We start from the raw sequence: 16069 nt of genomic DNA on the forward strand, positions 1-16069 counted from the left end.
TAATATAACATGAACTTTTAACTGAAAGTGTAAATGAAATTTGGACAATCACATGCTATGTGAGGAATAAAAAAGAAGTTAAACAGGGGAGAAATTTCTCACTTTTGCCTATGTGATTTAGGCAGTGAAATCTGCCAATATGAAAAAGAACCCAGAACCCACTAACAAGCAAGAAATATCCAGTCGTACTTCAACACCTTCTGAGGTTTCTATAACAACCACAATGCCTCATTCACTTGAATTAGAATATAACAATGTACAAGTAAACATGGCCAAATCCTGATTTGCATTCTTCCAAAATGGTGTCCAACTTTCTGAAACTGCAATTTTAACTCTCACACAAGCTTGCTGTAATATGAACAATAAAAGCATTTTGATACTCTGAGAAATGTCACCTAAAACTTATATTAGGTCACACTGTTAATCTTTCCAGAAGAGTTTGGGGTGGTAATGGGACAAACAAGCATAATTATGCATCATTTAATAAGAAATGGATAGGAAATATAACTCAATTGGGTTTTTAAGTCTAAAATTTTTTCAAATGGGCAAGATTACAAATAACTTGTTTAAATGCTAGGCAACTGTAATTTTTTATATAATAATAATGATATTTCACAAAGTAAAACATGAAAAAAGTAAAAATAGTAAAGAGACTCCCAAATAAAAAAACTTTATAATAGTAATTATGGAACATGGATGTTTTAATGAATTTCATATTGCAATGTAGACACTGAACACTTAAAAACAATTACATTGATACAATAAAAATGATTCCACAGAACACTTACAAATGCATACTTTTTCCTCCAAAGAAACTTGTTTTCACAGACTTAAGTAACAAATGATTTACATAATCTTCAGATTCCAAAATATGTACAAACTTTTGACTCTACAGAAACTGATGTGCAGTGATTGAGAAAAAGAATGTTGCTTCATCCAACAACAAATCTCTTATGATTTTTTTGTATCAACACACATTTTTAAGTAACCACATATTTTCCTTCCATTATTAAATGAAATCCTGGACATGTCAGCACATAATAGTGTTCCTATTTCCAAACACTATTTCAAATGAGATTCCCATGTGGCTGATAACACAACTTAATTTCAGCCACATGCCCGCACGCGCACACACACACACACGCACATATGAACTACTCCCCACTCCTTGAAAATAACACTTGTGGCCACAGCAGCAGTAGGATGAGATCACGTTAGAAGATGACACAGTAGTTAACAATAAGTCACATCCTGCTCCTGAGAACTCTGCTCAAGCACCATTAGGGTCTTCTGCCCTCATGAAAATGAGTGAGGAGCCTCATTTCTGGTGTTAGAGGCTGGTTCCTCCAGTTAACAAGAGGTGAGCAGCTATTGGCAGTGAAGGTCACTAGTCTCAATAGAACTAGGTGGACATTATACATATATATTTTTAAAAGCTTCAAATCTTTTTCGTCTAGCAAAGACTGCATCTTAAATTTGATTTAGTTATTTGTGTACATTTTTCATGGTTTCTAACTATCATTCTAAGACATCTAGATTTTCAAACTAAAATATAAGAAACCCAAGAACACAGCCTGTGCAGCTCATCGATGCCCTTGCATAAGCAGATGTGAGAGGGGATCTCTCACTGTAAGGTAAAATTAGGCCACAGTAAATATTTTGTTGCAGTACTCCATCAAGCAGAATACACTCAGGACAGCACAAGGTGGAACTTGAAATTCTAATAAACCACAGTGACCAGCCTGACTTCAGTTCTCAAAAACACTATGGTCAGACTTGTGTTCAGAACATGTTGGACTTTAAACAGTTTAGCTTAAAAACTCAAATCATTCTAAAATGTTTGTAGTTTGTTTCTTAATTATTGGTTATTCTTGGGTCATTCCTTCCTGGCTGTTAGTCATTTCAAAATTACTCTAAATGATTCTGCTATGAAGTTCCTAAGATCAGCTCCTGTAGGACCCAAGTAAAAGGTGCCAACAATGAGGTGTTCCTCACTGTTAGTAAGCTCCACCAAAGGACACCTGAGGATCCTATGTATTATACCTTGCCAAATGGCTACCTATCCATTGCCAGCTCAGGTGCCCTTCTACATTACCACAAAACAGGGGGAAACACAAGAAATTGGGGAAGGGAACTATGTCCATGAGAGTTTTAAATACTATCTTCCTGTGCCTCTCCAAGTGATTAGCCTCCAAAGGGCTTTATGTAAAGGATTAAAAATGTGAGGGGCAGTAACTGAGATGTCTCTTTATCAAAACTGTAACTCAATAAGAAACAAACTTAACAAATATCAGATGAACAGTAATTTTTAAGAAGGCAAGGATAACAGGCTCACTCGTGCAGTAGGATTGGCACTGAGAGGTATCCCAGCTACTCAAGACAAAAGCATCTTGTTACCTATGAACTATTTGTTATGGTTATCATCCTATTAGCCTAACTGAAGAACCTTTTACCTTCAGGATACATTTGGTAGGATTGTCTTTCTTGCCTTCTAAATTTAACTCAGTATTCCAGCTATGAATCAAAAAGTGCTTTATCTAGGCAACATTAAGACTCCAAAATTTTCCAAATATTTATTTTTGAGGTAGTACTCATTTATTTGCATTATTGGCTCTCAAATACCACCAAGGAAGTGAACCCATTTAGATATATGCAAACCAATGACGTAGAAAATAAATAAGATTCTGTTTTCAGGTAGCAGGGCCTTCTTAGAAAGGTCAAGTCACATTCAATGGATAAGTCATTTGAAACTTCTAAAAACTGTTTATAACTACAGCTATAAACTAAAGTGCTTTAAATTTTGCTTAATATCTAAAATCAGTGATTAGAATCATTATATTTTGGAATTTGCTAGTATGAGACCTCAGGTGATTGAAATGATTTTCTATAAAAAGAGCAGAAACCTTTTCTTTTCAAAAGAAACTCTCTGAATGTTGCAAATCCAGGCTATTTTTACAGAACTGTAATAAAAATTAAAATTGAAATTGAATTACACAATAGGACATGCCAAAACTTCACACAGAAGTAGATATGCCATCTTTGATCATTCCCACCACTCATTAGCCAATGCAAATGCAGCTCTGTACTCCTCCCAGTACAAGGTAGATATGTATAAATTATTCCAGAAAATGTAACAGACTGTTTATGCCTCACAATAAGTACATAGGTTCACATTTAATTCACACAAATGTAATGCCCTACTGTTCATCTGTCAAATGTCAACAACTTACAAGCATTTTATGTACTGCATGGGAGGTGAGCTTCACTTCTACTGACCAGAGGATGCCAATATATACACACGAGACAAAAATAAAAAATATGATCACACATTTTTCTGTACATTTCATGCAAGCTGAGCACAATGTGAAAAGAACATATACAAAGCACCCTTCTCAGGGTGAAACTCTCACAAAAATGGCTGATTAATATGCAGAAAAGCCTGCATGAATCAAAGGTCCATGGCAAACCACCAAACTAATAAGGTGACCTTATTTTTCTTGTAACAATGCAGGAATGTTGATGTTCCAACCGATGGCTTGCCTATCAAACCCACAGGTGAACAGGTTGCAAATGGGGTGGTCTTCACTCCATGCTGAGCAACATACCATTCTTCTGTGGCCCTATTAACAAACCAAAGTTAGTGTATTATTGTTGAAACAATATGCATAAAACTTCATCCAAATTCACAACTACACCACTCAAAATTATTGAAATAAAACAAGGAGCTGAGTACACTGGTGCACGCCTGAAATCTCAGCAACTCAGAAGGCTAAGGTAGGAGGATCACAAGTTCAAAGCCAGCTCAGCAACCTAGTGAGGCCCTAAGCAACTTAGCAAGACCCCTCTCTAAATAAAATATAAAAAACATGTCTGGGGGATGTAGCTCAGTAGTTAAAGGCCCATGGGTTCAATCCTGGTACAAAAAAAAAAAAAGGTGGAAGAGGGGATAACTCACAGGATTAGCCCAAGTAAGTAAAAAATATTTCACATTGGCAAGAAGCTTTCAAGTGATAGACTGGTAAAGCCATGATGAATAAAGGAAGTGAGACTCACATCAGAAACATTTTATGATTCTTTAAGAAAATAAGTAAGATTATAGTCAGAAAAAATAAATGATCAAATGATCAACTTGAAATTTTTAAATGAATAAATGAGGCTTATGTGTGTGTGTATGTGTTAAGTGAAATTACTCAAAGACTTCAAGTACCATTTTAACAAATAATTGATTCAGATAATAAAGAAGCTAGAAAAATACACTTAGTGACAAATAAATGGCCTTTCAGGGAGATTCCTACCATCTTCAGGAATTCTAGTTAAATATTGGGGAGATTATTGCAAAATACTTAATAATTTAGTGAATATGTATATAGATGCAAATACTTGAGATAATGCCCAATATGAGAATGTCTGAAAGCAATACCTTAGGAATCATGCGTACTTTCTAAATTAACATGATAGCTCTAATAGTTACTGTTATATCATCAATAAAATACAAGAATTGCTACTAAGTAAAACTGTAAGAGGAGTAAGTAGGAGAAACACTCAATGGTACAAAATACTCCTCTGCAAAACATTCACACTGAAGAGAGAAATAAAAAAGTCAAAAAAAAAAAAGTGTGGGAAAAAAAAGACCATATAGCAAAGGATTTCAATAGCTATCTTCTATTATTTCTTTGTTAATAACCCCCCCCCAAAAAAAAAGATCCGTTAACTGGCAAGAAAACCAAGCCTTTAGACAAGAACTATTTGAAGATAAATGCAAAGAGTTCATTGTAGAGACACTGAAATCATGTGGTTGGCAAGTGATAACATTACCCTGGACAAGCAATTCAGCTTCCTGAGGAGTTGGGGAGTTTAGAAGTGTTTGTTAATTACTTTTTGTTAGTTACTTTAATTTCATGAAGAATTTTTCTATGATGCACACTCAAAGAATAAAAAGCTCAATAATTACCTTCAGATAGTACACTGATATTCCACTGGGAAAGGGGAGTATGGCTGAGATGCAGTAAGGACAGTTAGTTTTCAGAAACTGCATGTCACTAACAGAAATGGTGTTGCTATATTAGTGGCAAATTCCCACTTCACAATCTATTTCCATAATCACTCTTAAGACTGTAGTTTTCAAAGTGCACCTCTAGTACAGAGATGTTCTGGGGTTCAAGAACTGTTCTGTGAGATTTTAGAATGAAATGAGACTGGTATCAACAATAAGAAATCAAGAGAGGAGCAGCCAGAAGGCAGCAACAATGGGGAATGCTGTACAAACTGGCAGCAATGCTCGGAGATGTGTGCACACACAAGCACAGGCACGTGGACTGGCAGGACTGAGGAACAGATGGTTTGTTTATTTCTTTTTGCAGCACTGCGGATCGAACCCAGGGCCTTGCACACCCTACACAAGTGCTCTAACACTAAGACACATTCCCGCCATTCAAGGAATCAATTCTTAAACAGAACCAACTGGCTTTTTCCTCACACAGATATCACAATGACCTTCAGAAAAGATCAAAAGAAAAAAAAAAACAGTAATTGTGTTGTGGGGGCTCAATTAAACACAAAAACTTGAATAAATGCTGCCTTCACAAGCCAGGGAGCTTTTATTTATTAACACTTATTTCTGCTACATACCAACTATATAAGAGGCACTAACCAAAGTTATCCACAGCTAAGACTTAGCCCCCAACTTCAAAGAACCTAGAACCAACCAGGTTATTATCTAAATGCAGGCTCCTAGGTGTTGCTTTAGAATATTCTGATTTCATTGGGCTGAGCTAGTATCACAAAATCTTGACTTTTACCATGCACTGCAGACAACTATGGAGGTGTTTTGATACCACACACAACTATGGAGGTGTTTTAATACCACACCCATCCCATTCCCCTATGCACATCTGAAGTCAGCGAAAAGCAATCCCTTAATTTATAAGAAAGTAACATTTAAAATGGGATTTCTGCTTCTCATGACAACCGGCCAGTGAAAGGAGTTTTTCTACTTGTAGGTAGATGTAGGGATCCCATCTCAAAAAGCTCCCGCAGTAGATAACTAACACTGTTCCTACCTGACTACAGTAACTACTTATTATTTCAAACATTTCTATTCTGTACACATTCAACTGAAAAATATATAAGACTGTGCCTTCCAATATGGCAGCCACTAATGCATACTGATGAGCTTACCAGATGTGGTTACCAAAACCAATGAACTGAACATTTGATCTTATCTAATTTTAAACCTAAAAATTTAAACTCAGGGTAATGGGAAACACTAAAGTAGGTTTAGAACAACTTGAGTATGCTATTTTTTCAACTTCAAATTTTATGAACCTGAAACAGATTGCATACTTCCAATAAAATTTAGCATCCAAAAACTTAGTAAGAAAACACAAATGTAAAACAACTCTAATGTTTTTACAATGATCGCATGTTGCAACTATATTATTTAGGGTATAATTGATTAAAGAAAATACGTTAACTTTTTCTCTCCTTTCTTTAATGTGACTATTAGAAAATTTAAAATTATATATGTGGTTCCCATTATAGTTCTACTGCTAGATAATAATGATTTAAGGTGTGAAATTCCATGTTCTCCTTTAATGTGATTTATAAACATCTTAACTGTTACCTGTCGACTGCTCCGGGGAAGCCGTGCTAGTCGCACTCCTGACATATCAAACAATCGCACTTGTCGGTTGTCATGGGGGAGGGCTATGATTTTTTGGCCAACACATACATTGATCCTGCAAAAGAGGAGACAAAAAAAAAAGAGTTGTGTTAAAATAGTTACAACATAAATTTTTGAATTTACACATAATGATGTAGTAGGATATTGCACATTATTCACATTTCAAACTACATTAGCAAATCACAGGCACTGCCTACCTATGGCATTAGAATAGAGACCAAGGTACTTACACATAGCTGCAAGACTATACACAGACCCCATACACATATGCACAACACAGGCACACTGTACTCCACAGTAGACACAAACCCATCCAAAACTAAGATTAACCCCCTTTTAGTAAGTACACAAAAGCCCTACAACATCTGGCCATAAATGGCCCATTCTTATTATTATAAATCTTATTATATCAACCTGACTTCATGCTGAGAAAGTTTAAGTTCATATGAAATTTGTGAATTTGCGTTAAAGGATAAATAAAATACATTTTCCCAGCTATCAAAATCGTTTTTCCCAAAGCCATATCAACTAAATACTAAATCTATGTAAATAAGGCATTAAATTACAATCAATCTTACCTGTTAATGGCAGAGTCTGTGCGAATAGTTGCAATTGGGGATCTCATGTTTTTTAAATCCCAGACTTTCACTGTACGGTCATCGCTGCCTGAAACAACGTTGTCTCCCACAGTGAACACGGCAGAGGTTACAGTACTACAAGTAAAGGGTAGAGGATCAGACCCTCAGTAGTATAGGTACAGGATGCGCATCTTCCCACAGAATACAATAAACACACAGCCCTGCTTCTAGAGATGGCAAGAGGGGCAGAGAAAAGAACAGAGATATGCAGGCTTACAAAATGGTATTCTACTCTGTAACCTGCTCCTAACTCCCCCATAAGTATGTAACTTACATATTTTTTTCTTACTATAACAGAAAAATACAGTTTATTCTACCTTATCAAGGCAATGGAACAAAGAGAAGTTACTAGAAAAACATGGATTAAACAGAACCTTTCAAAATTTCTATATATTTGGGTCTGCCAGAGAATTTCTTAAAAAAAAAAAAAATCCAACTACCAATCTCAATTTATTATAGGAATTAGAAAAAAACATTCAAGACAACTCAACGACAATTCAAAAAATAGCAAAGGATTTCAATAAATATTTTCTTAAAAAATATACAAATGGTCAAAAAGCACATGAAAAGATGCTTACTATCACCAATCATCAGAGAAATGCAAATCAAAAACACAATGAGCTATCAATACACATTAGGATGGCTATTATCCAAAATACAGAACCAAAAAGCAGATAATAAGCCGTTATAAATATAAAGAAATCAGAACCCTTGTGCACTTCTCCTGTGGGGATGTGAAATGGAGAACCTCCGTGGACAGCACAGTAGTTCATCAAATGATTAAACAAAGAATTAAAACCCAGCAATTCTATTTCTGGGTATATACCCAAAATAATTTAAAGCAAGTATTCAAACAATGTTCACAGAAGCATTGCCTACAATATCTAAAAAGGTTGAAATAATCCAAATGCCCAACAGCAGAGATTAAAAAAAAAAAGTGGTATATGCATTTACACAATATTCAGCCATAAAAAGAAGCTAAAACATGGACAAAAGTTTAAAACACATAAAGATCCCACTTATATGAAGTTTCTGGAAGAGGCAAATTAATAGAAACAGAAATTAGAAAGGAGATCATCCAGTTCTTGGAGGAAGGTGGGAATGGGGAGTTTAATGAGCCTCGAATTTCTGTTTAGAATGATGTAAAGTTTGGAAATAGCGGTATTGATTTCTCAACAATGTGAATTTATTTAATGCCAATGAACTATATACTTAAAAATGATAAAAATGTTATGTATATTTATATATTTGATCACAATTTTTTTAAGTTTGAAAAGAAAAAACATCAGAACTGCTTTCTTTGAATGTTTATATAATCAAAAAACAATAATTTTCTTTTTAACTCAAATATAAAATACATGACTGGGGGAAGGGACCGGGTTTCATGAGAACAGAGGAAGACCTGAAACGGCAAGACAAAGAAATGAAAGAATCATATGCTGAAGAGAAATATATGATTCCTGAGGAAGCTACAAAAAAGAGAAGACAAAAAATTTTTAATTTAGTGCTAAGCTATTTCATAAACTCTACTCTTGAAACGTAAAAAACACACTGTGTTCAATATAGTGCCAAGTATTTATGTTCTAACAAATGAAGCTGAATTAACAATATGAAAAGACCATGAAGACCCCCCTACTCTCTCTTGCTCTCTCTCACATATATATACACACACACACACACACACACATGAACAAGAGGTTATGTCATCATCTGATCACATCTTTGAAGAAATTCAATCAAAATCTTCAAAGTAAACTGTGTTTCTCTACTGGCTGAGGCTGTCTCAATCAGTGATGCTAACCAGTAATGTTAACTTTCCTCTCAAAGGAAAGTCATCCTCACCTGTTAGAAAATAGTTAAGGACTAAAATAATATAATAGCATTTGAAGAAAAAAAGGCTGAAAATTCAATCATCTCCCTGCTCACTGGCAAAGAGCAATAAGAAAATATGATAAAAATCTTACTTTTCCAGTCAACTTTGGACCAAGATAATTTGCTTATGTGTGAAAACATGATCCACTGTAATGGAAGAACACTGAAAAGGCATCCTGGATCATTTTCATTATAAGCAGATGAGTTCCCATTTTTCCATGCATCTCTTCAACAGGACTCAAAAGGATTTGCTTCTTGCCTAGTGCAGTGCCAGGTGTCCATTTTATTCAATGTGTTAATAATAAATCACCCCAGGACTCATTTACCCCAGAAGACACTGCCCAATTTCAGGCCAGAATCTGTAGACACAAAGATATGGGGGCAAGAGCTTCTCACAGAGACACAGGCCTTAGCTTTTCCACTGACTGGGATCATTCACTCTGCACAAAGCCTTAAAACACATCTCAGTACTCACCAAAGCATCTAAAACTGCCCTAGAAGAGAACAAGTATATAAATTTCTACCTATCCATGAAACAAGATGTCCTCTTATCTTCCCAAATCATTAATTTTCATGGATAAAAGCTTGATTTCTACATCCCGAATTTACATCTATCAACTGCTTAGAACTTAGTAAGTCCAATATAAATGCCAGTTGTTCCTGTCACTGAAGCTCTACTGAGAGATGTAGTAGTGTGTTCTATTCAGACACCTGATAATATGAGCACTATCCAGTCACTATGCCCCCCCCCCCATTCATGAAAACCCTCTTAGTTTCAGACATAAGATTAGGGACATAAGTGAAGTTCTAATTAAGCTCTGCTGCATTAATACAAGGTTTTTAAAAATACATCAAAGTAGCTACTAGGAATCCAGGAGTCTCAGCAATGCCTGAAAACAAACTACTACATAACGCTGAGCCCCATGAACACAAACAGAAAAATATGATGGTGATGACATTTTCACAGACTATCTGTCTTCTCCAGACAGTCTTTGCCACAGCACACATTCTACAGCCTGAATTTGCTAATTCCCCATCTTGGAACTGACACTGGGTGGGAGCCTTCTCTGGTGGGGCCTCCTGTGCTCTGCAGGGCTTGGCAGCCTCCCTACCTCCATTCAGCAAATACCATCGTGCACCACCTCCCCACATATGACAACCAGCAAACCCATTGTACTACATGTACAGGGACATAAATGAAAATACCATCCTGAACACAGCAATAAACAACAAAGGGAGAAGTGGGCAGAGATAGTAAATCTTTAAAATGAACCCATCTGAATTCTTTATTTAAAAAAACAACAATGTATGGACATGACTATAAATTAGGTCTTGCTGTTCCTTGAATGCAAAGGTAATAATAAGGTTTCAAGAGTCCCAACTACTAGTAGTAGCGTTTGAGAAGAGGAAGGTAAAGATGCCCACTGACTGCTCTTTGGACTTACAGTCTTCAGGAGGTTTGGGCCAAGTTAAATTTCAGCTAACATTCTGCTAAATCAATGGGGGGAAGCCTCAACAAAAGATCATCTAACCCTATGTTAATGAAATGCTAAAAGACATTAGGTTTTTAATAAATCACAATCTTGACAGGTATTGTAGGGACATCAAAAGAATAAAAAAATTGGCACAGAGGCAGTAGTTTTAAAGGCACCCTTAGACCATGGGTCCAACAGGGAGGCTGGTGAGCTACAACTGCTCACTGGAAAAGCTTCAGACTCTGCCAAACTCCAGCAAAACTCATTTATCTTGTCGTAGAAAGCAGCAGAGCATGTACTTCCAGCTGACAGTATGGTACCTTCTCACCACACACCACTGCCCGATCTGGAACATTCTGCTCCCTCCGTGGGTCTCAATCAACGGAAATACTGTAATGCTAGCACTCCTCATTAGGACTAACAGCTGTCTTCCCAGTCACACAGAGACACAAAACTGCTTTGCATAACAATCTGCAGAAATTTCATGGCTACGAAAAAAATATATGATGTGGAAAACGCTGGACCATGAAATGCTAATGCAGTGCTTTTCTGGCACCATGTCAAAAATTGACTATAGAATTTCCATTTCTTATTTTTTAGATGTATATTCCTACAAAATAATCTTTTACTAACTAAAGAGCAGACCAGTGTGTTCATAGAGAGCAAGCACTCCCTAACTAGAAACAAGCATATGGGCCATTCCTTGAGGCACAGGCCTGTCGTTCAAGGTACACAGACGTCATCTTTAAAAAGACTATCTATGAAGATATCATTGGGACATTATCACTTTGGCCAGTCAACTGTTACAAATATATTCCAGCACTGAAATACAAGTGCAGGTACCACACCTAGCTCCTCCAGTAGATGCTGACCTTCAAACAGCACTGTGTGGACTGAAAACCAAAGCTTGCTCCCATGGGCCAACCCAGAGCCCAGCTAAAGCACCTGCACAGAGCACTGCACAATGCAAGGAAGAATGAGGCACAACTGCATTCCTTATTTCACAGTACTCAGACTGCCAAATTCTTTCCTCACTATCCTTTTCCAAACTATTTATATAAAACCAAACATCCAACAGACAAAACAAGTCCTCACCCTAAAGTAGCCAGACAGCCTCACTAAACAGACATTCCTAGAATCTTGGTGCCTTTTCTGTCACATGTGCTTATCAAAGTTCAAAGAACCCACACAACACCTGTATGTTAAGAATCCAGATGCCTAACTATTGAAGTCATGTCCAAATGAAATACCTTTCTGAATATTCCTTGGTGGCTAACTCCTCTTAGGGAAAAAAAAAAAAAGGATGCTGAGGAAAAAAAAAAAAAAACCACAATCAAAAGAAAGGTCAAACATGAATTTAAAATTGAACTGTTCCCTGGGAAAATAATGAATTCACTAATGTGTAGCACTACCTCAATATCCTCACTTAGTTACACTACTCTCTAATACTTCTTTCTCAGGAATAATAAGAAATTTCTAATCTAAATCACTGATAAATCTGTCCCACAGAACTGTTTTCTCAACAAATATTTACTAAGCACCTACTGTGTGATTGGTCCCCTCTGTTAGAAAACATGCATCAGAGAAGAGGGTAAAACTGCTGCCAATGAGCACTCTATTATAGCAAGGAAGACAGCAATGTTCAACCTGTTTTTAATCAACAAGCCAATAAGTGACATCACATAGAACAGAGAGTAAGGGTTAGGGCCCTTGTCTCTAGACAGTGACTTGTCCCAGGGTCTGGGAAAGGTGGTTTCTTCATTTGCAAAATAAAGACATTGACCTGAAATGTTTCTCAAACTTGAGAATGGGGCAACTCTACTTGTCCAACACTGGATAACATGTGCCCAAGAGGCCTCACAGCTTGAGAACCAAGCAGGGAATAAACTCTGTCCACCATGAGAATGCCTGTCATGATATGTAATTATGTACAGTTACATATGTACTTCTGTGTGAACATGATAAATAAGCCATAACTAAACCCCCACTGACAGAGAAACAGATGCTACTGAGAAAACTGTGCTAAGGAACACTGTTTATTAAAGCAAGGTACACCTGATTCTGCTATTCACTGAAGGATAAGAAGGGAATAGTAGATTGGCACCAGAAGGCACCCATAGTTTCCACATTTAGGTGAAGCAAGTAGAGTGAAAGTTAAAGGTTCAGAATAAGTTGTTATCACAGTCCTCCAACATAAGGCATTTCCTTAGAGTCACCCAAGGGACAGCTTACTGCTTTTCTCCTAGGATGTATAGAAGTCATGCTTTGTATATGTCTGGCCATCTGGGAACAGACTTTTGAGGAGTACTGTTATATAGAACAATCAAAAGACCTCTGTACTTTACTACTCTGGGGAGGTCACAGGTAGGTCAGTGGCCCCAATGTGCTTCAGACCCCAAAGAAAATCAGACTGCTTACAAAAACTACCAGAAAAACTACCCCTCAACCTGGAAAAAGAAATACACCTCCATTCACAAACCATCAGCTTCAGATTGTTATAGTAATGGGAGAGGGTTTGACTGGACGGGAAAATGGTTTTTACTGCTTAATTTCATCAAGTAGTGGCAAATATACTCCTTCTAAACTATTGTAACATATGATTCATCAAGGTCAATCAACCCTCTAAATTCTGCCAACTTTCTTCTCTGTCATCTTCTGCATTAAGACAGGTGCCCACCAGCACTAACAGGAAGGGAAAGGGAGTCATGGTACACTATATTCTTACCAAAAGGTTCCTGAGCCTGGCCCATATTTAGATCAGATTCCAAGGTCAACTTAATAGTTGTAGACAATCACCACAGTCACACCCAGCAAACATTGTCAGTGTCCTCAGGACTGCTCCGTTTCATTTGAGTTCCTTGGGAAAATCTGGACCTAACTTAGCCAACTCTGCATACTCCACGCTTGCCCCTGCAGAACTGCCCACAGCCTTGCTCTGAGCTCCAGGCCCTGTACCAGGTCCCATGCTGCCCACAGTTCTCAATGCCTACATGACACCTGCTCTTTCATCTTTCACCTGAGGACACTTCCAACCTCCAGAAAAATAAAAACAAAACACTGCAGGCAGCAGAGATTTACATCCACCATCACCTGCACAAATATTTCCCCTAGCTCTCTCTGTCCTTTGACCAAGGTCGATAATCAGGATGACTATCTCCTCTCTTCTCTCCCACCACCAAGCACTCACCTCCACTGAATCCTTCCCACACCTCCTTATCTGAAAAAGAATCTTCTGGACCCTTTTCTCTAGGCCCCTCTGCAGCAAGCCTCCTCCAGAAGGCCGTGCCTGCCCAGGAGTAACTTGGCAGGGGCCACTGCTCCCATCTCAACACTAGGAAAGCTGTATGAGACCACCCATGATGCAGCCGCCTGATGGGAACTAACTAATGGGGTGACAGCTGACCTCTGGATTCCCCTCCTTCCCTAGGCTGCTGAGCTCCTCTTACCTCACTGACTATGCTTGCCCATCACATGCCAGGAGGAATTAATATTTTTGATTTGTTCTTTTTAAATGGCAACTCATGACCACATCATATTCATCAAAAAAAAAATGTTTTTCCTTAAGAAACTATAGGTATATACTAGATGTGAGATATATAGTTATATCTCACATCTATAAAAAAAAAACTATACATATATAGTTTGGGGGTTTTCTTTGTTTTTGTTTTGTTTTTGTTTTTGTTTTTGTTTTGGTACCAGGGATTGAACTCAGGGGCACTGGACCACTGAGCCACATCCCCAGCCCTGTTTTGTATTTTATTTAGAAACAGGGTCTCACTAAGTTGCTTAGTGCCTCGCTTTTGCTGAGGCTGGCTTTGACCTCGCAATCCTCCTGCCTCAGCCTCCTGAGTTGCTGGGATTACAGGCATGCGCCACCAGGCCCAGCTAGATGTGATATATGTTAAACCAACTCACTTATTATAAAAGGCATTGATGCAAAAACAGTACCTTAACTCATTATCCTATGTAGAATTAAAAACCTGGGACTCAATGGGTTCATTTTTTAAGTCTCCTTCAGCAATTGTTACTGGAAAAATTAGAATTCTAATTAACACCCTACAACATATGATGCCTTTTTTTCAAATCATACAAACACATTTTGAAAAAATCTTTTTTGTTGTTAACCAAGTTAAGTTGTCTTTATGAAATTGTTTATACTTGCTATTGTGGATGCCTAAAAACAAGGTTGTATGGTTGTGTCCGCTGACACTGTGGACACAATAAGAACCTCTTGGCCATTATATGAAAGGAAGTGCTCATCATAGAAATGCCAAACTCTGGTGCCTGTACTAAGTAACATAGCACTCAACTCTGCTCTCTACTCTAAGGCAGCACTCAGCTAAGCTCCATGTTTTCTGGACTAATACAGGACTCAGCTCTGTGTTCTCTAGTCTAAATAACCACACTCAGCTAAGCTCTGTGTTCTCTGAACTAAATCACACAGCACCAGCTCTATGCACTCTAACAGCACTCAACTAAGTTCTGTGTTCTCTGGACTAAGTAACACAGCACTGAACTCTGTACTTTCTTTATTTGCTCTGTTTCATGTGCTGGTGTTGTCCTCCCAGAAGTCAAGGCTATTTAAGGACACATACCATTTTTTACAACTACATGCATGTGCAGGGGCTTATACATCGATGTTTACAAATGTATGCTCTTGGATTATCTTGCAATATGACCTTGCAGAATATAGAAGGAAATTCCTAATTTACATACACTCATGTTCTTTCTTTATAAGAACGTTCTTTAGGCTTTTATTCAGGGTTAACTTTTATTTTTATATCATCTTAAAAATACCAAAAGCAGGCTGGGGTTGTGACTCAGTGGTAGAGTGCTCGCCTAGCATGCATGAGGCACTAGGCACTCAGCACCACATAAAAATAAAATAAAGATATTATGTCCACCTAAAACTAAAAAATATATATATAAAAAATACAAAGAGCCAATTACTTAGAAAAATTAAAGATCAACAGAGAAACACCATTAGACCCTAACATGAAATTAGCAAAACTCAACAACTAACTTCTAGAGAAGCCAAAACAAAAACAAAACACAAAGCAGACACAAAACTTAATGTACAGTCTTTGGGGAACATTTAGTGTTGGCAAACAATATAACAACATACACAAGATTCCTGAAAGCATCCATATTCTCCTTTCTTTGCACACACTAACATACACAGAGTTTAGAAGAGTTAAAGTCATTTTTTTTTTTAAGTTTTGGTTCTTGGGGGATTACTGGAGAACTCAGTTATGCGGAACATCTCACTCCCCGAAGATGGCAGTTAAATGAAGTGTTACTCTGCTCTATTAACGAGTGTCAGAACCCTGCAGCTCAGATGCAAAGCAGAGAATTCAGGCAGCAGCTGAGTGTGACAAGTTGTGAAAGCAGCTGCAGATGTG

General features: G+C 37.4%; 1 protein-coding gene across 3 annotated transcripts in view; it reads right to left on the minus strand.

Moving 5' to 3' along the window:
* Positions 1 to 683: 683 nt before the first annotated feature.
* The window catches only part of Wdr37 (WD repeat domain 37), a 71002-nt gene continuing 55616 nt past the window's right edge, over positions 684 to 16069 (minus strand). For all 3 annotated transcript variants that reach the window (XM_046432047.2, XM_046432049.2, XM_046432046.2), the window contains 3 exons: positions 7261 to 7395; positions 6623 to 6737; positions 684 to 3620 (listed from right to left, as the gene is read on the minus strand). In XM_046432047.2, coding sequence (XP_046288003.1) covers positions 3489 to 3620; positions 6623 to 6737; positions 7261 to 7395 — 382 coding nt within the window. In that variant the 3' untranslated portion in view covers positions 684 to 3488. The remainder of the gene's footprint in view (positions 3621 to 6622; positions 6738 to 7260; positions 7396 to 16069) is intronic.

This window comes from Marmota monax, unplaced genomic scaffold (genome assembly GCF_021218885.2).
Source record: "Marmota monax isolate L192 unplaced genomic scaffold, Marmota_monax_Labrador192_F-V1.1 WCK01_AAM20220418_F8-fsc00071, whole genome shotgun sequence".
Classification (NCBI taxonomy): domain Eukaryota; kingdom Metazoa; phylum Chordata; class Mammalia; order Rodentia; family Sciuridae; genus Marmota; species Marmota monax.